The 25,953-nt window shown below is 39.6% G+C and overlaps 1 protein-coding gene across 2 annotated transcripts in view; it reads left to right on the top strand.

Annotated features, from left to right (window-relative positions):
- si:ch211-113g11.6 (uncharacterized protein LOC559008 homolog) overlaps nt 1-19,794 on the top strand; it is a 42,338-nt gene extending 22,544 nt beyond the window's left edge. For both annotated transcript variants that reach the window (XM_044209506.1, XM_044209507.1), the window contains 5 exons: nt 148-355; nt 9,616-9,731; nt 10,404-10,576; nt 11,068-11,123; nt 13,721-19,794. In XM_044209506.1, the coding sequence (XP_044065441.1) occupies nt 148-355; nt 9,616-9,731; nt 10,404-10,576; nt 11,068-11,123; nt 13,721-14,067 (900 nt within the window). In that variant the 3' untranslated portion in view covers nt 14,068-19,794. The remainder of the gene's footprint in view (nt 1-147; nt 356-9,615; nt 9,732-10,403; nt 10,577-11,067; nt 11,124-13,720) is intronic.
- The last annotated feature ends 6,159 nt before the right edge of the window (nt 19,795-25,953 follow it).

The raw sequence follows: 25,953 nt of genomic DNA, 5'->3' as shown, positions 1-25,953 counted from the left end.
ATTTCAGAGGTGAAAAGATTGAAGTGCTATTTTTGAAATGCATGAGTTAATAAAAGATATGCCATTTTGAACTCTTTGTCCAAGGGCATTTTGTTTATTTAAGAGCCCAGCCTGGTCTGAATCGTTTATTATCGCTTCTCCTCTCAGTGTGTCCGCAAAAACTCGACAGCAGGAGGTCACAACGACATCAAGAACCTGGGGGTGATCAGATACCACCCAGAAATTGAGGATGTGATCCGGCCTGTTGGTGTGGCTCCACTTGACCTGCCCACAGATGACCAAATCACACACACTGTGGCGGACATTGTCCTGGCGGTCAACGATGAGCACTACAGCGTCCTGTACCTTGGAACAGGTGTGTGTGCATGTATATGTGTGTGTGTGTGTGTTAAAGCTTCAACTGTTTGCTATGTAGCAACAGCACCCTCTTTTTGTTTTGTGCTTTAATGCAATCCAACAGAATTTATTTTTATATTGAAAAATTCTTCGCCATGGCCTTCTGGTGGGTGGAGTAACATGTCAAGTTGGATTTATAGTTGACAGAATTGTGATTTATAGTTCAGCATTGGTTTTCACCCGCACGTCAGCTAGAGTGTAGCCTATGGCAGCTCCGTAAATCAACCTTCACTCACTCACATCTTTACCTGAATCCGAACTCTAACCTTAACCTAAACTCTGTTTTAAGGTCAGGTGTTGGAAGGGTCCATGTTAAAGCTGCATTTATAATTTTTCGGACACTAGAGGGCAGAGGAACTCCAAAACAAGCTGGCAGAAATATAGCCATGACATATTATCACCTTTACATTTTAACAAGCAGTTACCTATTAACACATCCAGGAGACACGGAGCAACATTATCATTCCAATGGAGTTGTGTTTGTCTTTATTTTTTTAGCTTTGGTTTAGGGTTGGGCGATATGACGGTATATACTGTGCAACGGTAGAAATGTGTCCACCGGTAGAGATTTGGCAATACCGTTTACACCATGGCAGGTATCCCTTAGTGCAAGCGTGATTCTCACATGATCTCGTGATATCGCAATTCTCTTGTAATCTCGCTAATCCAGCTGCCTCGCAAGGTATCGTGATTTGGGCAGCAGAACTGCTTACCACATTCTCATGTGGCGTGAGAGCGGCAGTTGGTGGCGGTAATGCACCTCTAAGCTGGTTTGCCAACCGCCGCAGAAGATGATAGTGACAAGAAAACATGGAGGAGGAGAGTGAAATTGTAAATACAGAGCAGGAGGAGCTGTTTTTGTTTGTGTGGATGAAGTATGGGGCGGTATAGCTATTTTAATCCATTTCTTAATTGATTTTGGCCTTATCGCTCACCCCTACTCTGGTCTGTTCTCCACCAAAAAACAGACCCTAGAACAATGGTCCCGAAGGTCTGGGTCAAAACAAATACCTGGCTCTTTAGCTCTTAGATGTTCTATTTTCATCCTCAGCAAGTCACTAACTTTGTCTGTCTGCTGTTTGGTGCTGGGCAGGTACTGTGCAGTTGGTTTATCAGAGCTTTTTTGCTGCCTGCTGCTGTTTGAAATGGTGCTGATGAGAGTGGTGGGACTGAACCAGACATTAAATGTGCAGTAAAACCAAAACTATGAGCTCAAGAGAGGCTAAAAATCTCTGTAGAGCTGCAGAAATGATGACACAGTATGATGATAATTATTTGTCTCTATGTCCCTTTGACAATACACATAGTCATCTGATTCATTGTTAAAACATACTGATTAATGCTGCTTTAAATGAGAGCACTTGTTTACAACCTGTCTGATAGTCTTACCGCTCATGTTCCTTCCCCAATGGACTCCATTGTTGTCTTAGTCCCAGATCTTAGAAATTAAGTTGTTGAGTATAAAGTTATGACAACCAAAAGCTATGATGGCCAAAACTGCAAAAATAACATAGTTACGGTTAAAAAATCCTTAAAGCAGGACCCATTTTTTGAATATATTATCTTGCTCATGTCCCTGCACCTGCTTTGTTTCTGTTGGTTAACTGATTATTCTGGCAATAAGAGTGTAAAGAGAGGGGAGAAATCCTATTCTCTGCAACTGTACAACAGTATTTGCGCTTATATACAGTATCAGAGCTAGTGAGCCATACAACCCAAGGTTCTACCAGTTCAGAAGCTCACCACTATGGACAAGCAGGATAAGAAAAATAATAATGAAAAAACATCACTGGCATTTAATTAATGCTCTTATACTGTGCAAAACGATAAAACTCACAGCTGAAAGATACACTTAAATTCTTAACTCAAGCACTGAATAGTAGAAAGTGTGGAAAATTAGCATACGGTCAAAATCTATTCTGTTCACAATCTATTCAAACGATTCCTGGCCTTCACACGACTGTTTCTATTTGATCAAAACAGCAATGCTGAGGCGCTGCTGTTGCCCAAAGCAGTTACTCCAAAAATTGCCTTGTGCCTCAGAGAGATTACTATGGCAACCATCACAAGTCATATGTTCATGTGTGTATGAGCATCTCATCAAGCTGAGTTCACCGAAAGATGAACGAGTCTCATCTTTTGAGCCCAAATTCTTGCTCCTGCAGTGGATATGTGCTTGTCATTCATCAGGCACTTCTGGGTTGGTTCTAATAATAGCACATAGAAAACAACATAGTGTTAAAAAGACAGGATGATGGCCTGTCGCTGTGGGCTTTACTAACTGTGTCACTAATAGGGCTGAAAGGACGGAGAGCTAACTGCCACGGGTCTCTGTGGTGGTCTAAAAAGAAACTAGAGCAGTTTGAGTCGCACTGGTATCTGAGGCCAGAGGAACAGGTTGTACTGGAGATCTGCTGTCACACTGACTGAATGTTTCCTGTTTTTTATTTTTTCCATTTTCAAGAAAAGGCATTGGCATTTGAAAGAATATGTGTTGGCCGTCACTCCTGAATATTTCTGTGTTTTGTGAAAAGAAACATACAAGGCTTGGACTACTCTGATCTTTTCTGAATTCTGGTTTGATTGCATTCCTTTCTCTCCTGTTCAATATTGAATTAATCACATTCACTTCAGGGCACCAGCTCTAAATATTCACAGGCTTGCAACAAGTCAAGCTCATCAAGCTGCATAATTAATTTCAAACATGCTCTCGTATCTCTACAAATGATGGAGAGAGGCTCCCTTCTTGAAATAATCCAATCTTTAGTGAGTGAAGCAGACAGACAGACAGCTCTTCTTAATGGATAGTTGCATTAGAGCAGTTTAAACCAAAAGAAGAGTAGAAGAGGCGGGCCAGAGTCCACCTCTGGACCAGTGACAGTGAAATCGAAGTAGATGAATTTTGGGTAGCCCTGGGACATTAGTCTTCCCTGGTGATGGAAATTCCAATAAATATCCTTCACAAAGATGAGCTCAGAGACACAAACCTCATCGTTCATCATTGTGCAAGAAAAAGCAATGGCTGATACCAGTGCTTGTCTGGAGAGCAAATATCACTCTGAGCGTTCAAACAATAAATACCTTCGAGAGGGGATGAGATCACCCTCAATGCGGCTCCTTCTGTTGAAGACCAGTTGAAGTCTGAATTCACACCTAATCAATTTAGTGCACTTTAAATGAACTCTGGTGCATTTTTCCTGTTTGATCCGGTTCATTTACTATGGTGAGAATGCCGTGTGTAGACCGAACAACCACACCGAGTCCACCTTAAAAGTTGTGAGGATGTCTGCTTCCAAACAAACTCTGGTGCGTTTATTTGTGGTTAGAACGCAAATCAGACCATGCAAAGCAGACCAATTCTGTGGCTACGTGATGGCCAATATGTGACATAAGCATAATCCAAATGAAAATGCAATAATCCCATTTGTATTTTCATTTTCACATACTCTTATGGACATTTGACCATATTCAAATGAAAATGGAAAGCTGTTTAATTTTCAAAGTCATACCCCACTGTGCAGTTGACATTTCAAATTTGAAAATTATAATGCTATATAAACAATGTAACTTGATTTTCCATTTATACAAGCAACATTTAAGTCAAAATGAGAATTAAATTTTCTAACAATTTGAAAATTAAAATTGCATTTGTCATTTCACTTTCAAAGACTAAACCAGATAATAACAATATTCAAATGTTAAATCAAATTTGAAATTTAAATTGAATATTTTAAAACGCAATGTAAACAATGTAGCCTAATTTTCCATTTGTACAAGCATTATTTAAGTCACAGTTAAAATTAAAATGCAATTTTCTAACAACTTAAAAATGAAAACTGCATTTGGCATTTCATTTTCAAAGACTTAACCTGCTGTACAGTAGCCTGGGAGCTCATGTTACGTTTGCTCTAGCAGGTACATCTGGCCCCTCTCCCATTCAAACAGATTTCCACCCATCGTGGATGGGCCAATCACAGCCGTTTATCTAATATGGCACAGGCTTGATACGATGACTGACAGAGGAGCGTTACCGGTCCAGTTTTGAAGCATGCGCATAAAGCCGGCCCAGGTCGGTAGGCAGAACTTGCAAATGTTAATGAACCAAGTCACTGAACGAGGAAGTGACGTCCTGACTGAAGACCAACCTTGATTGACCGACAGATTGCATTTTCATTTTCACTTTGACACCAAAAGAGCAAGGTGACAGGTAAATGTAAATGCAATAGACTGGGAGTGCTGTTTCCCTTATTGCATTTTCAATTGTTACTTAAATATTGCTTGCATAAATAGAAAATCAGTTTACATTGTTTATATTGCATTTTAATTTTCAAATTTGATTTAACATTTGAATATTCTCCACTGTACAGCGGGGTATGACTTTGGAAATTAAATGTTAAACAGCTTTTCCATTTTAATTTTAATATAAGTGTATGAAAATGAAAATGAATATTGGATTATTTCATTTTCATTTTTTCTCACACATATGTGGAAAATTATAATGCTATTGTGGAATTTTCAGGTTTACATTATTCTTTTAATATAGTCCCCTATAGGCTTCCCCAGTTCAGAATGCTTTCGTTTGTCATTTTTTGTTTGTCACGGTCTCAGCTGATCAAAGCAAACAGTGGCCGCTCAACACTTAAGCTCAAGTACAGTGACTAGACTGTGGGTGCCATGCACAAGGGCAACTTGATGGTGACTGTTATGAAAGAACATTACTCATCTAATTTCCTCTCATCTAATTTCCCCACCCACAATGGCACACATCTTGTTTATTCTAGTCACAGTCGTCTGGCAAAGAGATGTATTTAGAGGCTAAAGGAATTCACTTTAAAATGTTGACCTAGATGAAACTGACAGGGCAGTGCCATGCAGTTTACAGAGTCCTAATTAGCTAAATAGCTTACCGCACACTCTGAGTTTTAAACCTGTCTAACTAGTCTCGGTGGGACTTCCCCTGTTAGACGCAGGCTGACAGAACGCTGCAGGATTTGACAAAGTGAATTTCTCTGTCTTTTGATCACCAGCCAGCAAAGGATTCAGCAGAATTTATGCATATAATAACCAGTTAATTCAATATTTGTGATCTTGAAAACATGGCAGACAAGGATATTCACTGCACGCAGTTGAAAAACTACTTTCATAATCATGTTGTCTCATGTTTCCTCAAAAAACATATTTAGTTAATTTGAAATCAAACTGAAATAATGTTGTAGTTATTTGATTATTTGACTGATTTTGACCTGATTTCTATAGACAACACTCACTTTTGTAGCATCTTGGTTGTGGTGATATGTCCTTTCTCTGATAAATGTCCTCCTCCAAACATGCTGGGGTTTGTTGTCCCAGTTAATGGTTGGTACTTTTAGTCTTTTTTTGTGGGTCTTCTCAGTTTCATTGGAGCCTCTTTTGGTCAGAGGTAACTTAAGTCCAGCTGTGGATACAGTTTAGAGACAGTGCTGTATTTAAAATCAGAGTTGAGTCTGGGGCAGTCCAAGACCTGGTCCAAAGGCAGTTTAGACTATGCCAAGGCCAAGGCAAAGGCAAATTGATTCCTTTTTAAAGTTGCTGAGTTTTTGGTCACTAGAAGAGATAATGTGTAACCGTATCACCAGAAAGAACATTGCTATTGGACAATTCTCTGTTAAAAATTACAATGAACACTGCTAAGACTGTAGCCTATGGCCAGCCAAAATGCATAGGATTTCTGAGCCTGCAGAAATAACTAGCAAATAGTCTGTATTCCTAAACAAATACAAAAAACAAAGACAGACAAAACAAACTACTGTAGCTACCTTCATGCAACTGATCTGTTGAAGCATGTTTGTTATATGCTCAGAATACAGTTTAAGAATATGTCCAATATGTCTGATGTCTCAGCCTGTGGTGTTTGGCTTGTGGACGAAGAAAGGAAAAGTCAAAGGTGACAGCTCAGGAGAAACCTAAATGGGTGAAATCACTGATTCCCTAAGCTAAACTGCAAGTCAGTTAGCTCTGCTGACAACTGCCAGCTAGAACCAACAGTGCTGGACACATTGCAGAATCTGCCCAAAGACGTCCGACTGTGAGCGTGTTGCGTCAGCTCCCCAAAGAGTCACTTAGACAAAAATCAGCAAAGGAGGTATGAAAGGTTGTAGCCCTTTGAAAGCCAGAGGAAAACTGGAGTAGTTAGTCTCTGAGCCTGGCGACTGTTGGAAATGGAACAAAAGAACGGGCAGTAGTGAAAGATTTCTTTTCCTTCTGTAACTCACTGACAGATTGACCACCAGAAGAAGAAAAGCTGCTTGGACCATTTCAGTCATAGAGGCGATAAAGCAGAAAGCTCCCCTCAGGGATGGAAGAAATGTCAGAGCCATACACTTGTTTCAAGTTGACTTTATGTTTGAGATCAAAAGCTATTTTCTTTTCACACAGTGTGACATTCGAAGTGGCAGTAGCTTAAAGGTTAGAGAGGCAGACCAAGGTGGCGCCCAGCTGGGAAAAATATGAGCTGGGGAAGTAAATTTCTGTAACTCAGTGTTAATGTACAGAAGTTGCACCTTAGAGAGAAGGGAAACGGACCCTGTTAGCAGGCCCTGATGGCCTTCTGTCCAACAGTCAAAGCTTTTATATGTAAGTGTGTGTTACTGTATAGATGTAAAAAGGTAGTAGGGAAGGAAATATGTGCGCTCAGCAAACTCTCCCTGGATAAATAAAACAAAAAAAACTGATTCTCTCAGCAGATGCCACATGAGTTCAGCATTGTCACCCTTTTCCCCCTCAGAATGTCTTGCTGCTATTTTTGTGCTGAAACACTGTTTTGATAAAAGACCTGAAAATAGCTGTAGACAGGATTAAAGAATCATATGAGAATAAACTGAATAAAATGGGGAATGTTATCTTTGACTACAGTGAAAAAAGATTTGAAGTTTATGAAAAAGAGACAAGACAGTTTCAGGACAAAAGAAGTGACAGCAAGAAGCTGCCTGCCTAATTACAAAAGAGAAAGTGCCTCATGGAGGGAGCATTCAGGAAATGAAGATGTAAGATAAAAAGGCATCACTGTAATCACATTTTCACAGTGGAGAAGGTAAAATAATCTACGATGTGACAAAAGACAAAACAAGTTAGAACGTCTTTCTGCAGGGAGCCTTTAAATCTGTGAAGTCATTATTCAAATGAAGGAGCAGTCGTCTGGAGGCAGCGAGTTAGGGAATGCAAATAGTAAAGGTAGAAAAACATTTTCAATGAAATGTCCCTACACTCAGCACCAAAAAGGTACTAGGCAATAAAGAAATATTGAGAAGAGCATGAGACTGTAAACAGTCTTTGAGAGTGATGCTGCGCTGTCTGGTAGTGTAATAGCATATTAAAACAGAGTGATGGCTCACAGCTACAATAATGACTCCTCCATTTTCAAAATCAAGCTGCATGCAAGACAGCACAATTGACCAACAGTGCAAAATTGAACAAAGGTGTACCAAATTCCAGCAGAGCTGTGAGTCTGCTGGAGCGCTTTGCTCAGAGAACAGGAAACCCAATTCATGAAGCCGACTTCAGTTGGACCGAATGATAGTTGGAGCAAATATTCACACAAACGCTGTGAGTGTGCCTTATGTTCATTTGTGCAGCAAGTTCCAAAAGCAGAATAATTAGCTAACCTAGCTAACAGGAGCTATGCTATTGTTTCAGCTAGTAGTATGGATAGACTTGATGAAATTAACAAACTTGTTCCCACCATAAATTCAGATTTGAAAGTTGACATAAAACAATAACGTCAATGTTACTGAACTCATGAGTCTTGTTGTAGGCCTGATGTAGGCACAGGGAACCTATTCATCTCCTGTAATTTTGAGTTTGGGGGGGTCTGATAAAAACAACTGATGGCCATTAGCATTTCTAATGCTGCAAGAACTTAAGTATATAAAATCAAATGTGTGTGTGGCTCCTGGTAAGTGTGTCTGGCTTTACGTTCTGTCAATAATGCGTGTAACAAGATTGATCTGGACATGTACAGAGTGTTTCTATGTATCATGGCTCATGGCCTGTTTTCACCCTGTACTGTTTTGTGCCCCTATTCATAATCATTGAGTATCCACCCTCTGTCTATCAGCAATGAAGACCTTACTGCCCTTCCTGACCACACACCTTTGTGAAGCAGGTTTCTCTTTTATGTCAGCCCCAAAAACAGGATTTCGGAATAGAAGTGATGTAGGAAACACGCTCCCGCAGCGATTTTTTCACACAATGACCAAATATTTATGTAGAAACAGGCCAAAATCTCTCATTCAGCGTCTCCTGTTACATCCACACTCCGTACTTGTACATGTGTTTTTCTGTGCTGGAATACTACCTGGCCTGAGGTTTGCTGGGTGGTAATTTAAACACAAATTAATTTAGAAATTAGCAACGTGTAAGCACGGAACTGTAATAATGAACCCACTAGGGACCCACCTAAAGGCCTCATGTCAGTTGATATTGTGCTCTAGTGGTGCATATTCCCAGACATATTGTATTTTTATTACACCAGCACAAACCAGTTGACATGGAATAGGCCCCTGATGTTCTGGGGCGCCAGGTTAGTTGCCCGCTTTTAAAATCCAGTCTTCATACTATAGGGTTACGTTCAGTGGTTACAAATGAAACTTAGTTTATAAGAAATCACTTTTTCCATCAGTTTGGTATGTCAAATGGCACTCATCTGCTGTTGCTATGGAAAGGATCCCAGCAAGAGGCAGGTTTCAGTCAGAAACAAAGCTCTGCGTTGAAGTACAGAACTTGTTCCAAAATTGATCTGAATCCAAAACTTACTGGATTTCCACTGCTGAATGTATTCAAGAAGTTCTACAGAACTCAATCTCTTAACTTCACCCTACCATTAGCAGCCTGCATAAAAGACGTCCTCTATTGTATTATTGTAGCCAGTACGGTGGTGTTGGCTCCAACCATTGAGGTTAAACAAGTACAGTTACACTATTTCTCTTTCCAGAGCAGCTCTGCTTTCACAAATGCCTGTTCAAAAAATCTCTAAAACTCTAGTCTGCCATGTTGCCTTTGGCCCTCCATCCTCCCTGAAGAGTGGAAGCTATCCAAGTCAAATCCATGTATTTATAAAACACTTTGGACAGCACAACAAGGGCCTGTGTATGTGTGCACTGTCAGATGAGTTTAGATAACTGCAGACCTGTGATCCATCCCTCCACTCCATTTACAATGTCTTCTCCTTCTTTATTGCTACAGAACAAGGAAAAGTTCTCAAAGTTCTTCACACCAGCGAGGGGGTCTTCATCATATCTCAGTACTCTCTGTTTCACAATGAGGGCCCTGTTCTAAACATGGCCATCGACTCCCAAAAGGTATGAGGAATAATGGTACACTGTGTGGTAGAGGGTGATTTCAGTTGCATTTATGCTTTCACATCAGGGGTAGGAAAGGCTGCAGGCCCCCATTCTTAAGGAAGATTAATTATACTGTAGCTGTATACCATAGCCATAAGGTGACCAAGGTCCAGTCTTAATCAAAGCAAAAAGGGGAAGGGAAGAAATGTGATTCATCATTTTTAGTTCAGAATTCATTCTTAGAGAGTTCAATCGGAAACAATTCATCCTCTTATTAAGGTTTGCCACCAGCATCTACTCTGCATTATTTCAAATTAAACTAAATTTGGTCGATTTTAATTCAAGGCATTTTTTTTTCAAAATGAATATACAGAAAAAAGACTTTAAACACAGCTGATATTTAATTTTAAAAAATGGATTGGAGAAATTTTACATTTCTTGCTGAGTATAAAGTTCTTCATAATCATTAAATTGTTCATTTTTAATTATGAAATTTCTACAAAATTCAAAACATTGACAATATCTGAATACATAAATGAATATGCTTATATGGATGGATGAGACTGTTTAATATTCCATTTGGGATTATACTAGCCTTTATAAGGTATTAAATGTCTTCCAGTCATGTCATCTGTATAGAAATTCCTCATTTTGGGTTTTAGTTAATCTATTGCATCTTTTCCTCCATAGGGACACCTGTATGTTGGTACAGCGATGGAGGTCCAGCGACTGCCGCTGGCTGACTGCGGTCGCTATGGCGACACATGCAGGGAGTGCATCCTTTCCCGGGATCCATACTGCGGCTGGGACAGGGCCAGGAGGAAGTGCGTCGCCATCCCGCCTGGATACAACGTCACATCTGGGTATGATTCCATATAATGTCACTGCTGCAGAGTTTTGGTGTGTGAGAGGAGAGGGCACCTCATTAGCCATTTCAAAAACACTGTATCAGTACTGCCAGATCTAAAGCATAAATCTGCAATTAAAGAAATAACGCCTTGTGTTCTGACTGACCGTGACGTGATGAAACTTGCTTTAACTGAAGAAACTGCAGTTCAAAGAAAAAACACGACATTCACCAAAACTGCATGTTAACTAATAGTGCGTTTTGCTTGGTTAGTAAAGTTTTTTGGGTTTAATGGATTTTGTGCATTAAGAGTGAATATGAAAATCAATCATGTGCTGTAATAAGCCTCTGGCTCCTTTCTCCCCCCCCCCCCCCGACAGTGTTGAATGAGTTGTCTCTGCATGTTTTAATTTGCGAGTAACAGTAGGTTGATATGGAGGCTCATAAGCCTCATGCAGCATGAAACTATTTAATGCTGCTAATTTGTCCTCTATTATTTTCCAACAGGACACTCGTTCAGAATCTGGACCATTCGAACTCCTCGGTTTGTGGGGAAGCTGCTGGTGAGCACTTATCTACTTTCTCCCTCTCTCTGTATCTTAATTAAAAATAGAAAAAAATCAAAATAGGAACCTTTCTGAGCAGCTACAGTAAAAAGATGATTATCATATAATTGAACAGAGTCCAGAAACCCACAGGAAGAGATTTTTTTACATCATGACTTGCCCTCAAAGCTCAAAGCCCAGTTATAACCCTGAATAATCATGACAATTACTCCCCTCTGAAGGGACGGCTATCTCCATAAGTGATCTGATTTTAACATTGCATTTTTTTTCCAGTGGTGTCAGTGGTGCCACATGTCCTGCCTGTGGATACATTAACAAGTTTTGATCTGTTTCCCTAGAAAATAATACTTAAAGACGATGAGAAGCAATGTGTTTTAATCTTTAAAAGGAATTATACAAAACAGTGCAAAGTTTCATACAATATGCTTAATCATCTTTATTCTATATTATTCTATTTTAGATTTAAAAAAACAATACATACGGATTCTCAAACAAAATCCTACTTAATGTTTAGTTTTCACAAATGAAGATGCTTTGCTTAGCCCTCCTTAGTTACTGCTGCTAGGCCTGCCAAGCTGTCCAATGTAGCACTGCATGTATGCAGTTTACAATGACAACATTCAAAATTCGGCTGGCGACCGTCACAGATTTTATTAGCTGGCTAAATAACAACTCCATTGTTTGGTTGAACTCCATCTCCAGCTGACTTTTTAATGTTTCTGGCTGACTCATATGATAATCAGAACCCTACGAAAGGTATTTACATTTGTTGGCTACATTATACATACATTATAATTCTGACTAAAGCTACAGGTCCAAGCATCCTCATCCGTTAATAATCCGAATAATAATCCAATAATGATCCGAATAATAATCCGAAATAAAGGAGCAGCATTATTCTTGTAATGCAGTGCAGCTTGTTAGCCTTTGCAGTATTACAGTGCAGTATTATAAGGAAACAGGTAAAGATTAGACTGTTTCTTTCTAATATAACATAAAAATACACAAGTTTCATGGACAAACAACACAAAGGTGGGATTTATGCCTTCTGTGACCGGCTCCTGCGCAGTGAATGTGTCAATCCTGAACAGGGCTTTTTCTAACATTTGGTTACTGTAGGTAGTACTTCTGTAGGTATTTGTATCACTCTTACTAGTGTCTCCTTTTTTCACGATTCGCATTTTTAATTTGGCATGTGTTTTACGTCGGACAACCTTCTGTATTTATCCAGACTTGGGACTGGCACAAGAAGACACTGTCTTGTGCCCCGTTGTCGTTGCATTATCACTCTTACTAGTGTCCACACCAGAAATAAAAAAAGCTTCACAGGCATGTCGTGTCTTGTTAAGGTCGCTAAGGTATGATTAAATAATCTCTATTTCAGGAAGGGGTTTTATTTTTCTGTGCCATTTGTGGTGATAAATACAGAGGCCATGTGGAAAACTTTCCTTTATGTTTTGTTTTATTGAAAATTGTTATTTTATGTTGGGATGTCAATCACATTCGGGGGTTGACAAATCAATTATTGGGTAATCATCGGAACACGCTTGTCATCACAGCTTGTTATGTCGACATCACTAAACAACTGTTACAACAGGATGGCAAAATAATGACAAACTGTTTTCTTGTGATAATAAGTTTTTAATCACAAGAAAAGAAAAGTGTGTTATGTCAAGATCCGAGGAAAAAACATTTTTAAATAGTCTTATCTATGACCTATCTGACGGTAGTGTAAGAGCTCAATCCTGTGATGTTTATAACATAACCTTACTGTTTTGAAAAGAGGACAGCTAGAAGTTTACACTCATTGAATGGAGCGTGTGTGTGTGTTTTTTTTTTACCTCTTCCGGACATTTTCCAGTATAAACAGCGACCTGTGTGTATGTCACTGCAGTTTACAATGTGTGGCGAAACCTCCAATGTGAAAAACGAGTGGCTGAGCCTGAGACTGTCTCAGATCCTTTCTTGTGAGGGAACGCTGCATGTTCAGTGATTCATTTACTGAACGCACACAGTGAACGTGAGCCCTGAGTGACAGACAGACGCTGAGTCGCTCAAGTCCGCCCCTCTGCCTCTCCCTCCCTCTCATGTCTTGAAGTCTCAAAGTAGGAAGTAGGACCAAATATTTTATTTAATAATTAGGTGTAATTAACAAATGGTATCTTTATCCAACTAAATTCTCAGCTCACTGGCTGATCCTTCACGAATGACCATTCAAACTTTGCCAGTTAGCGAGCTGAACTGAGCCATGTTTCAGTTCAGTGAGTGGGACTACGCAGAGCTCTGGTCAGGCACTGAACGATTCAGTGAACGAATCTTTTGAACAAATCTTTTAACAAATCAAATAACTACAAACCAACTGACACATAATGAATATATAAAGGTCTGGGGCCCTGAGGCAGTTGCCTGCTTTGCCAGGTTGGTAATCCAGCCTTGGCAAAAATCTACAAAACAATTGGTGTTTAGACCAGCAAATATTAAAAGAATTAGCTAGATATTGGCTGATCAGGTGTTCACATAGAGAAGTACAATCAACAATACAATATGAAAGGATTCATTTTGATATAAAACTCTTCATTTCTTTGTCCCTACAGCTCTGAAGCAGCGTCGAACTTCCCCCAGAGAAGTTTTGGTGCAGTCCAACACCTCTGTCTTTCTCCCTTGCCCTGTGCGCTCCTTCCATGCCACTTACCGCTGGGAGAAGGACAACTGTGTCAAGAACTATCCCTGCCTCTTCTCCGGGGACTTCTGTGTCCTGGGGCCGGTTGTTGACACGCCCCTGAAGGAAGGTGTCTTCCGCTGCATGGCCACTGAGGACGGATTCAAGGTGGAGGTTATCTCCTTCAGGCTGGTGAACAACGGCAGGCTCCTGGCCGCCTCCCTGGCCTCCACCTTGGGGCCGTCGCTCCTCCTTGCCGTGGCTACGATGTGGCTCCATTAACTGCAGCTAACGCTAATGCTAACCCCTCATCCTTACTGACTCCCAATGACAGGAAAGACAAGGAGCCGCTATTAGGAGGTGAGGTTCGCAGAGCACTGAAGTACATGGTTGGGTTGGACGGTGAAAATTCACCTTTTTCCAAATCAGTTTATAGGGAAAGATTCCAGAAAATGTAAGTTGAATGAGGGATTATATTCTGTATTTTTAGAACATATCTGCAGCTGCAGCTGTTAAGATCAGAAGTGGAAAATACATACATTAACGTCTTGCGAGTACGATCTAGATTCAACCATACTTAGCTGCTTTGCGAACCTTTCCTCTCTGACTCAAAAAGATAAACATATCGTATGAGTTGGGCAAAAAAACACCAATACCAGGCCAATTCTTTTTACCATTTCTCGACTTATTTTGAAATTGACTTGATTGTGCTTATTTGTGAATATATAAACCTTTAATACCGCTCTCACATCTATTCTTTCATCTTGTTAAACGACATTGGTATAGCTCATTAGTACTTAGAAAAATGTCTGGTATTGAGATTTAAAAAGCCTTAACACTTCTGGGACATAAACTCCTAAGCACAATTTTGCAGTCATAGCAGAATACTGCAGACTCAGTTGGACTTGGCGCTATAATTAGTGCAGCTGAGTCTAACAACATCGTTGGGAGGAAGCGTCAGCTTTTTGACAGGAAGTAGGCGGATGGGCAAGAGCTCATTCTCGAACATCACTGTGTCTCAGCATCTCCTCCTCAGACGAGGCAGTTTCTTGCATCTTTTTATCAGATGGTATCAGACATCGTTATTACGCCTTGTTCACAGCTTTGTCCGTTGTTTTTCTTTATACATGCCATTGTCTTTCCTCCTCCCCAGAGCATCAGAAACAAAACACTCGCTCTTACATGATGTGAAAAACACATCGCCTACAGTTCCTTTGGAAAAAAGTTACTTAATGTTAGCATTACGGAGTAAACCACCCTCAGAATCTTTCAACGGGAAAATCTTAATTATAAACCATTAAATAATTAAATTTATCTCCATCAATCAACGTGAAAGGTTAAATTCTGGATATCTTAATTTATTGTGGAGAGACGGTGGTTGCAAGTTATGTGAAACAGCAGTGACCTTTTTTGTTAATTCTGGTATGTTGGCGGCATGTCATTAGTGCAAAATCCCAAGTGTCCATCAGTTTTTAGAAAACGGAGCGGACATCGACAAAGTGGAGCTAATCTGCTGCAAATGACATCCAATTTCTGTCAACCCGACAATGCGTAAAGATGTGAACAAGGTGTTATGCTCTAGCAATTTCAATAAACACATACTTACATTATCATAAGGGCAGATGAAGCTAAATGGAACTGCATATTAGGCTTGCATTTTATAGTTTACTAGGAGAAAAAAAGGCTTGTACTTAAATCCGTGAAGTATGTTCTGTATTTTATTGCTCTGCAGATGCTGATTTCTACCATGGCTGCCTACGTATGTGACACTTTGTCTTGATCGTTTGGGTTTCTATGCCCTATTTAGAATGTGATAAGTAACCATTGACTGCTTTGCCTCTTTCCCCAGGGACAAATAGACAAGATTGTTTTTCATACTTGTATCTCTATGCTGTGAAACAAAAGGCTTGACAGATTCCAATAAGATGCTTCACTGATGTACAGCAGCAACCACAATTTGCGGTGAGAGTAGTGGCTTTAAGATTTACCATCACACTACATCTGCAGCATCATCCTCTAACCTCTCTTCTAATAACACAAAATGTATTAAGACAAAGAAGGTAGATTAAAGCTGAATGTAAAAAGAAATTAGAGTGAATGTAGCTGCAGTTCAACGGCACTGAATTGCCAAAAATTAATGCCAAACCTTATGAATACTGATCAGCTGATTGAAGAAGTAGGCTTGTGCAGTGGTGAATTATTCAGCAGATTAACATGTTCTCCAGAGCTTTGAGAATTACCATTCAGTAATGTTACATAAATCTGGCCGTGCCGAGCATTCCACTGTGGCAGCCATGTCATTAATAGCTAATTAGACAATGGAGCCGGCTCGTCATGCACCATATTAAAGATTTTATTTTACATCGTCAGGGATATGAGCAGCGAGCATGTTCTCAGCTGTGAAAATCGTGAGGTAGTGTCATGTTTCTCACTCAGCTCAGTTGTGTGTTGCTGCTCAGGGATCTGCTTGCTTTCTGCATTGCACTGACGCGGGCTACTGACTGTGCCAAAAAAAGAAAAAAACAAAGCTATGTTGAGCCACCTCATCCGCCCAATGCTTATTGCTTCTTCTTATGTTCGTTTGCAAAATCCCTCGCTCCTTACCTCGCATAACATTTTGTCCGAGACAAACCCTGAGCATGTGTACAACATCGGTCTTCCCCACAACCAAACTCACAAACACAAACCTACTGTAGGTCTAACATGAATATTAATCGCCTGCAAGTCTTTGTGTTGACACCAGTGTGGCAAATTAACACAAGCCACCAGCCAAGTGCTGCTAAACATTTAGTAGAGGCTGTTCCATGCTCCAGAGACTTTTGACAGGGAACTAACTCAATGTACACATATGTGCTCAAGGCATGTTCCTGTATAACCTCCTGTATAACTGTAACTGCTGTATATGTGTCGTGATTTGACTCAGAAAGCTGTTATTACAAGCCACTATGAGAGGCCTATGCTATCCAATGCTAATTAGGCAAATGAACCTGGTATCATAAGCTTCTTCACTGTGTCCCAAGTCCATACAAACCCACTGTATGTTTAAGTTTTCCTAATATTTAATAATTTGTTGTTTTTTTTTCCTTATCTGAATCGAGGGTCTAAGGATGGAGGGTGTTGTATGCTGTACAGATTGTGAAGCCCCTTGAGGCAAATTTGTGGTTTGTGATATTGGGCTGTTTAAATAAAACTGACATGACTGACTTGACTCTAGGTAGCAAAAGTGGAAGTAGTATGACAACAGTACCGCTGCAAAATCAATAAGATAACAGGTTGCAGTGGGTAGTTGGTGGATGCCGTACAAAGCATGTGACTTTGAGATGGGGGACCATGGTTCACGTCTCAAGTATGAGCATCGGAATATTCAGATGTTAAATATACGTAGAATGGTCCCTTCCAAAATGTGTTAAATATTTGAATATAATAAGCAGTATTTGAATTGCTGGTCCAGGTGGAGTTGTGTCTGACTGTTGTGGTCACATGAAAACATTGTATCTCCCAGGTTGGACTCCAGCATTTGGAGATTTTTTTTTCTGTCAGTTCAAGAATCGCTTGAAAACAATTGCTATTGTCAAAAATGGCTCATCAGTTAAAACAAAAAAGTGTGTCTGTTTGTTTTCCGAAAACTCTTTTGCAATAAAAGATTTGTCCAAATCATAACCTGCAAAGAAACTGGCAATTACAGCCATCAGATACATGCAGTGGAGTGAAATGTATAATATTTCTCTGAAATTTAGTGGAGGAAAAGTAGAAAGTCCCTCGAAAAGGAAAACTATAAATAAGGGCATTATGTCATTAAATGTACTCACAGTACTTCAGTCTACCATTTTTGGGAAGTTAAGTACACAAAAAAGTAAATCTGCATTTGCAAAAATAATACAATGCACCAATGGATGTCAAAACTACTCCTAATGTCAAATTTGAAAACTTCGAATACATTCACATTTACATGTATTCGTTTGACGCTTTTGTCCAAAGCGACATATTGTACAAATGAGGTAAAATCCAAGCCACAGTACATCAAGGAGAAGCCTTTTGAGAATAAGTACCACAACTGAGAGAAATATTATGATTACTACGATATGAGTATTATATTTTGAGGATTTACTGCTGACACGGGAATCTATTTTATCTTTAAATTCTTTATTAACCTTATTGAATTCAATTTTTATAAAATGTTTTACTTTTTTTCAGCTGTTAATAGCCAGCACGTTCTCATTCCCAGGGTGTCAAATACTGACGTTTTGTCACGCCCCTCGGTGTTGTGTACAGACGCACAAGGTACCCTTTAGCGTTTGTATGGGACGCACAGGGCTGCCAGAAAGCCTTAAGGAAGTCAGGTGATGTCGTATAACGAGCGACATAAAGAGCGAGAAAGTCTGCCTGTGGAGGAGGTGGGGTGGATGGATTGGTCAAACAAACACAAGCCTTTCACCCAGGAGACCAGGGTTCATCAGCCCCGTGTGAAAGCAAAAGTTAACATTGAGTTATTAAAAGTATTAAGTTACATTACAAGTCATTTACCTCACGTGGCTTCCTACTACCTAACCAAGTAGTTTTGTTGCCTAAACCCATGGATGTATTATTAGAACTGGATGCTGGACCCCATAGTGGCGCCTATTCATTCCAATGAGAAATGCTCGCCTGGCGCTTATATCAAAAACGTTTTCTAGCTTCTAGGTTTTTCTTCCGGGTGTGCGGCCCACTGAATATGCGCAGTAGTGGCCCCGCCCATGAGTTGCCGCTCGGAATGGCTTTTCTCAGCTCAAGGAAAGTTTTACAAATATAAAACCTTCATGGATCAAAATTCATAGTATAAAGACTCATAATTGACCTTGTTTGCAGTTTGAGGTGTCCTGTCAACAGTTTTACAGACATCTCTTTTATAATGGTGGCCTATGGGAAAAAAAATGTTTTGGGAATTTTTCGTTGCAAGGCTGAACGGAGGCACCATAGCCAGTTCTTATTATACATCCATGCCTAAACCTAACCAACACGTGTACGTCACTTACGTCATATGACTTCCTACAGACGCTAAAGGGTACCATGGGATACGTCTGTATACAATGCTGAGGGATGTGACAAAACGTCAGTGTCTGACACCCTGGGAATGAGAACGGGTTGTAATAGCTCCTCCATCTCAGTTGTTTGTTGTGCAACTGTAGTGTCCATCAACACTACACTCAAAAACCAAGTGATTCTTCCCTGCATGCTAGCATTTTGAGGTGTATTTTTGCCATTGTACATTTTTCCAGAACATACTAAAACACAACAGATCTGGGATATAGAGTGGATTTGGAATGTTGGTTTGTTTTCTCACCAGGAGAGAGGACCTTGTGTCATTTACCCTCTTCATGAGGAGCAGCACTGGCCCTCAGGCAGGTGGAATCAGACCTTCATCATTCAGCACCCAATCGTCATCTTCAACTTGACAAGGCTTTGCTTTAATATCCACACTTTTCCGGCTAATGCGTGTAATTAATATTTATAGCATTTAACAACACTTGACATCTTCAAACCACATTTCCTCTGTGTTCAAGTCCTTGGTTTGATATGGATATTCACACAGCTGCTTTATTGAAATTCAGTTATCGCTCACTCACATCTGTCATCGTAAGCCAGTCCAATAAAGGCTAATCTTCAAAGCAAGCTCTTGATTTGCATTCAGGAAATCATTTTAGTGGATCATGCTATCTGCTGTAGACGAATCGACTTTGAGTGAAGCGGGTCGCTGTTTTGTTTGCTCTGGGGTTTTGAGTGTCAAATACTGTATATGATGTGTGCCCATGATTCTGTGTCTTGATATATCTAATTTTAAAAGTAACATGCCAAACTATAATTAAATAAGGAGATTTATATTGGTGCCATGCCAGTCCAATGCCATCTCATAACATGTATTTTTAAAACAGATATCTAGTACAATAGATATTCATGTAACAAATCCATATTGACATGTGTTTCCTTGAACATGTGCAGTGAAACTTAATAAAATATAAGTATCAAAAAGTATGTATTGTGTTTATTTGAAAACACTTGGGGATAATTAATGGACTGTACTATACTAAAGTATTTTTATACAGGTAAGGGGCTTTTTAAAGTGGAATAACCCCTTAAAGCCATACCTCAATGTGTGCCTTACAAGGACCTTCCTTTTTTATTTATTTTTTATGTAATAGGGGCTTTCCCCCTTTCAAAAACCATTAATACACTAAGATGCATAATTGTATCCATTAATTTGCGTGTTGACTTTCACACAAGCAGAATATTGTGGAAAACTGCACACACCAGATCACAAAATGGTTGACACTGGAGGTGCCTATCAAAACAAGCAGGTTTTATCACCATCTGCTGGCCAACATTTGCTGTATTGACAAGAATATTTAAACAGATATACAGCCTATTTAAAATCCAATGACATGAGTCATAAATCCAGTCTCTACTAGTTACTCCTTAAACTCCGCCTGATTCCAGTTTTTGTTTTTTTGGCTGTTTCCATGTTGTTGCATCCGTTCAGCTGTAGCCTCCTCAGGCCTGCCTTTCTCAATTTGCACCTCCTCGATTCTTCTCCTTGGGTCACAGTCCCTTTAATTCAATTCACAACATGTAATAATGTGACAAGAATGTACGGATGTCATACTTTTTCCTTTTATATAACACACATACAGTATATAGCCTTTATATATTTTGTGGGAAGCCCTACAAAAGTTTGTATGAAATGTACTATACAGATAAAGTGACATACAGTGTATATGTACAGAGTATATTATATATGTGACTGAGTTATATAGGCCTACACACAAACACACTGATAAAGTAAAATTGATCTCAGCACACAGCCACAACTGCAGTTGTCATCACAGGACTTTTGCAGACAACATAATGGGCAATAGACTATGACAACATGAAATACAGCAAATTAGTGCAGAGAAGAGCATACTCTTGTTAATATCAGTTGTGAAATGTCATTAAGGAATGGGGTTAGAACAGTGCCTTCTGAGGCACTACACAAAAGGTGAAGGACTGAAAGTTTGATCGTCTTAAATCATTAATACCACTTGTGAAAACAAAAGGATCACATGTGGAGTCTGTCTGCTCCGGCTGTGTGACGCCTCTTGTGTACAACACGTGCCGAAAAGACTTCCGCAAAGGATGCACCAGTGTGTCCTCACTCATAGCTCCTCCAGCGAACCTCCTCTCTCCTCGAGATGCCCCTCCTCTCCGATCAATTGCATTTTATAAGTCTAAGCCAGCAATCAACTCCATCAATCAGCACCAAGGAAACATGGGTGTTTTCACAGTGCAGGTGGACATAAATGGCATTGCATGTCTACACTGAGGCTGCACCAGTTTTTCAGAGAATAGGTAAATGACGTAGGAACAATGTGGTCACATGCCATAAGAGAACCTTGTTGGCTGTATGGCTACAATGAGCAATGTCTTCTTGCAGCAGCAAACACAACTTCTGGATGTTTGGTAACAGTTAAAAAAAAATAAATAAATAATCAGTCACAGTTTGCCTCTCAGTCCCTTCTGCAGCCACACATTCACATCCCCAGCCCTCTGTCTCTAGCCCCAACTCCCCAGATCTGCCATCCTCAGGCTGGCCCTCATTTCCCCATCACCTCACTGCCCCACCCATCTACACACCTGTTCCCACTTCTCTCATCAGCCCTGCAGTTACCTGGCCTACTCTGCCCATTCCTCACCTGCAACTCATTCCCTCATCAGCTACTCGCCATACCTACCAGTTCACCTCCTTTGTTCCTTGTGAGATTATTAGTTATGTTACTTTGTGTCACATGGCTTGCCTCGCTAGTCAGTGTACCTGTATTCAGTTTACCTGACACCAGAGGTGTAGCGCATAATTCTGGGCACTATACCTAAGCAATCTCTGTGGGCCCCTTCCTCTCTTGATCCATGTCTGTCAGGCATCTTTTGAAACATTTTTATGAATAATTGAGCCAACAACTATACACATGAATCTGTAGTGGTTATTAGGGTAATCACTAATGAACTGTTCATATGTGCTTGTGATATGTGCTTTAGTCTACAAAGTTCAATCTCACCACATTTTAACCCTCTTTTCTCAACATACTGTAGCCTACAATTACTGTGTCATACTTTTACTATGGTTAAAGGTTTGCTTGGAGTATCATGCTTACGAGAACAGTATTTCCTTAATTTTTGTAAGATTTTTTGAAGATCAAATCTTTTTATAATGGAAAGAATAAAATCTGACCAGAATGTAACAGTAACACATTGAAAAAAACAAGGTAAACTGATATATATCTTTTAAATAAAATGGTCTTGTTTGAGTAGGCCAAAAATTTAACTGTGGCCTAATGGTAGGCCTATTTCTAACATAATTTAACCATCTAAAAGTGAAACATAGAACCATAGGTTATATTTTAATTAGATTCTGCCTCATTGATAACCATGATCTTAAAGTGGAATTATTCTCCTCATCAGTTCTTGGTTTAGTTTGCCTACTTTTAACCCTCTGAAAATGATGGCAGATCGTCTGGCACATTACTGTCTTTTGAAGGCAGTTTTTAAGCTAGCCAGTGGTATTATATGAATCTTGAGATTGGGGCAATGAATCTGAAGGGTCTTTACCCCGAGGTCCGCAACCTCAATGTCAAATGATTGCTTGTAATAACTTTTAGTAACCACTTCATGAGCTCACCTTGTCTCACATCCTCAGTAACAAATGAGGTACCTGCCGCTGCTCTACTCTCTGTGGCTGTTTCTGTGTTTTATGATGTTAAGCTTTTCTAGGTTATGTTGATAGATGGGTTATAATATTATGACATTGTAGCTATGATGCGGATTAATTTGTGTTACATGATGCAAATATGATTCAAGCTAGATTCCTGGCTGACTGCCTTCTGTCATGGTTTGAGAGTTTATGTATAGTATTTCCTGTTTTATTTTGAAATGCTCTTTTCCCCTCATGTGTCTGGTAGTTTTGCTTCCTGTCTTTGTTTGCTTTTCCCACCAGTTTTGACTGTTTGCTCCACCCTTAGTTTCACCTGAGTGTATTTAGTCTGTGTGCTTCCTTTGTCAATAGTATTTGTCCCTCGTGTCAAGCATTCTAGCTCTTTTTCCCAGTGTTCTCTTGTGTCTTTTGGATTTTCTACCTGGCTTATTTTGGACCTTGCATGGATTTTGGATTGTGAACTTTGCCTATCCCTGTTGTAATTATTTGCCCTTGTTGGACTGCCTTTCCTGGTTTGATCTTTGCCTGCCTGACAACCCATGTAAGCCCTTGTGTTTTTTCTCATTAAATTCCTGAACTGCACTTGCTCTGCCTATGTGTCTGCATTTGGGTCCAGTGTGTCCTCCTTAACATACGACACCTTCAATCTAAACAACTGCTGATATTAACTTAAACCATTCTTAAGCTGTGTTAGTTGTGCTCGCCTGAAAGAAATTTCAGTCAGGACCACTTTAGTCAAAGAAAAGTCTTAAGTTAAATTTGGCGGTATAGCTCTGTTCTGGGACGTCCCTGCCCTTCCACGCACATACGTGGAAAGCCTAAGGCAGGGAGAGCAGCAGCAAGACGAATTACATGACTTAAGTGCATGCAGCATCAGCAGCCACTAGGCACCCATTACCTTCCTTAGAGAGGAATCCTAGTGCAGACTAAACCATTTTATGCCTTTTGTAAGGGGTGAGAGAGGCCTCAGAGACCCTCCACTATTTTTCTTTTGGATACAAAGTTCAATCTCAACCGATTTATTCAGCTAATTATAATTTTATTATGACACTAATTAACAAAAACATCAGTCAGTCAGTCCCATTTTTCCCCCACTAAGAAGCCCCCTGCCTGAGACCTGTTTCTGGAACCTGTTTTTGCCTGCCTGACCTGCATGTTTGACCTTTTGCCTTTTATAGGACTTTAGATTCCTGCCTGCTCCTCACCTGCATTTGGGTCCTTCCCCTGCATTCCTGTTACCCTGCTTGCACCAGCCGTGACACTCTCAATGTGAAAAATATGGGTATTTTTAAAGGAAGGAAACAATGAACCTTATATAAAGTATTTTGTAAGCTACTGTGAGCAATAAGACCAGACCATTACTTAACATGTATCTTCTGTACAAACAAATGTAAATCAACAGTTTGTGGTTTTAGGAAATGCTACATACAATATACTATTCCTTTTAAAAAGACATGAAATGTACTTGTAAATGTAGAAAATTCCAATTTAATAAAAAGAAATTAAGAGTTGTCAAATTCATTGCTGAGATATGAAACCAAACAAAATATTCACCAGAGGGGAAAACATCTCATTGAGGTTCTGCATGTCTGCACTTGATGTGCAAAGAACTCTGCTGAACACTACATGCAGTATAGAAAAGGCTGAACACAGTCATCTGAAACTTTGTGTGACCAAGGGCTTGTTTGAATCTGTACAATACAGAGATGAGTTTCCAAGGTTAAGAACAATTATGTTTATTACAAATGCTAAGAAAACCTAAACACTGACATTACTAAATAAAAACTGAAATAAACAAGGTGTGGGAACAGTTACGTGGATGACATACCAAGCTGGGAAAATTTAGGAGGAAGACCAACTCTATGCAAGAGGTGGGTGAAATTATAAACACAAAACTAAAGTTAAAATGCAAGGTGAAAATAGCTGGCAGTGTTCACTCGAAAACTGAAAACAGAGGTGAGTAACGGGTAACTCCCCAAACCTCCGTAATGTCAAAATAAATGCAGCGTATTCCAGGAAAAACATCTGCAGTCAAATGAGTCATACTGTAAAACTGAAGACATGGACTTTAATCTGTAACTATTTCTTTGAGTGCTTTGTGTCTGAATTGTACTGTATAAATACTATATAATTATATATATATATATATATAAAATAAAAACTTGCCTTGCCTCTCCTCTCCAAGAGGCCTCGACATTATGTAATACTAAGGGCTGGGTGGAAGTGAATGAGGGGAAGTGGAACTACTAATGAATCATAGCTGAGTCTCCCAGAAGTTATTTTCCTGCTAAACAGCAAAACTATACTGTAGGATGTGTGGAAGCTGAAAACATGCCGGAACATTCTAGATATTCATGGTTTTAAGACGATGAATTCTAATATTTTTCATAATACTATTTCCTGCACCAAAACTTTTCACTTGATTATATGAAACACCAAAATTGAATGGGCACATTGCAGTGAAATCAGTACATCCTTGCTCCCCTGAGGATGAACTCCTTATGGTTTAATGACCCCATGGTCTTTCCTCTAGTGCCACCCTCAGAACAAACTTACATGTTTAGCCACATTGTTGGCCGAGCTCTGCAGATAGCAAAATCAACAGAGGCCTTTTTTTAACTGAGCTTTGTCTTATTCACTCATAAACAACACTTGAGATCCTTCAGAGGTAAAATCAGCCTGTTACACAAGTCAAACAAATCCTGAACTTTCTACTCAAGAACAAAGAGGTGCTTTGGTGCGAAGACCATGAGTATGAGTCTCTATACTCTGCACACTCACTGTTTCCAAGCAATTTTCTGCTTAGTCATATTTTCTGGCTGAAAATAGGCACGCATTAATACAAAGAGCCATTAAATATAAATCTTCTTTCTTTTCAGTTTGTTTGGCACATCCATTCTTCTGCAGTTATCAGGAACACACTTTCATACACACACAAACACATATCCAGTAAAGGGTTTCACATGTCAATCTTCTCAGTGGTTGTACTGGCAGATACACAGACACAGAAATAGATTTTAATATTCCGCCATTATTGTAAATAAATAAAGTGTAAATAAATACATCATATAAACAAAAAACAACACTGTGATATGTGCAGATTGCAGAGACAAACGCAACCTCCATATCTTCAACAGATTATGTTCACTTACGTCTCAGCCAAGACCAACTTGTTGGAAGTGGTTCACACTCAGACAACTCCAAAATCCTGCATATTTTATGCACACCTGGCACAGCATGGATACCTTCATAGATTTTTTAGGTCTTGCAACACAGGATTTAGCTGACATTCTGCGTACTGGTGAGCTGTTCCAAAAGATTACAATTGCTGCAGTAAGATCATCTGGAGAAAAGCTAAGTGAGCAGCTTCTATGTTCAGTAAATCCTCAAACCCCATTTACAGATGTTATGTGGACAGTTGCTTTTCTTACTGGCTGTTAGCATCAACC

This window comes from Siniperca chuatsi, linkage group LG9 (genome assembly GCF_020085105.1).
Source record: "Siniperca chuatsi isolate FFG_IHB_CAS linkage group LG9, ASM2008510v1, whole genome shotgun sequence".
Lineage (NCBI taxonomy): Eukaryota > Metazoa > Chordata > Actinopteri > Centrarchiformes > Sinipercidae > Siniperca > Siniperca chuatsi.
The sequence above is the reverse complement of the archived record's forward strand: the minus strand, read 5'-3'. Positions and strand labels throughout refer to the sequence as shown.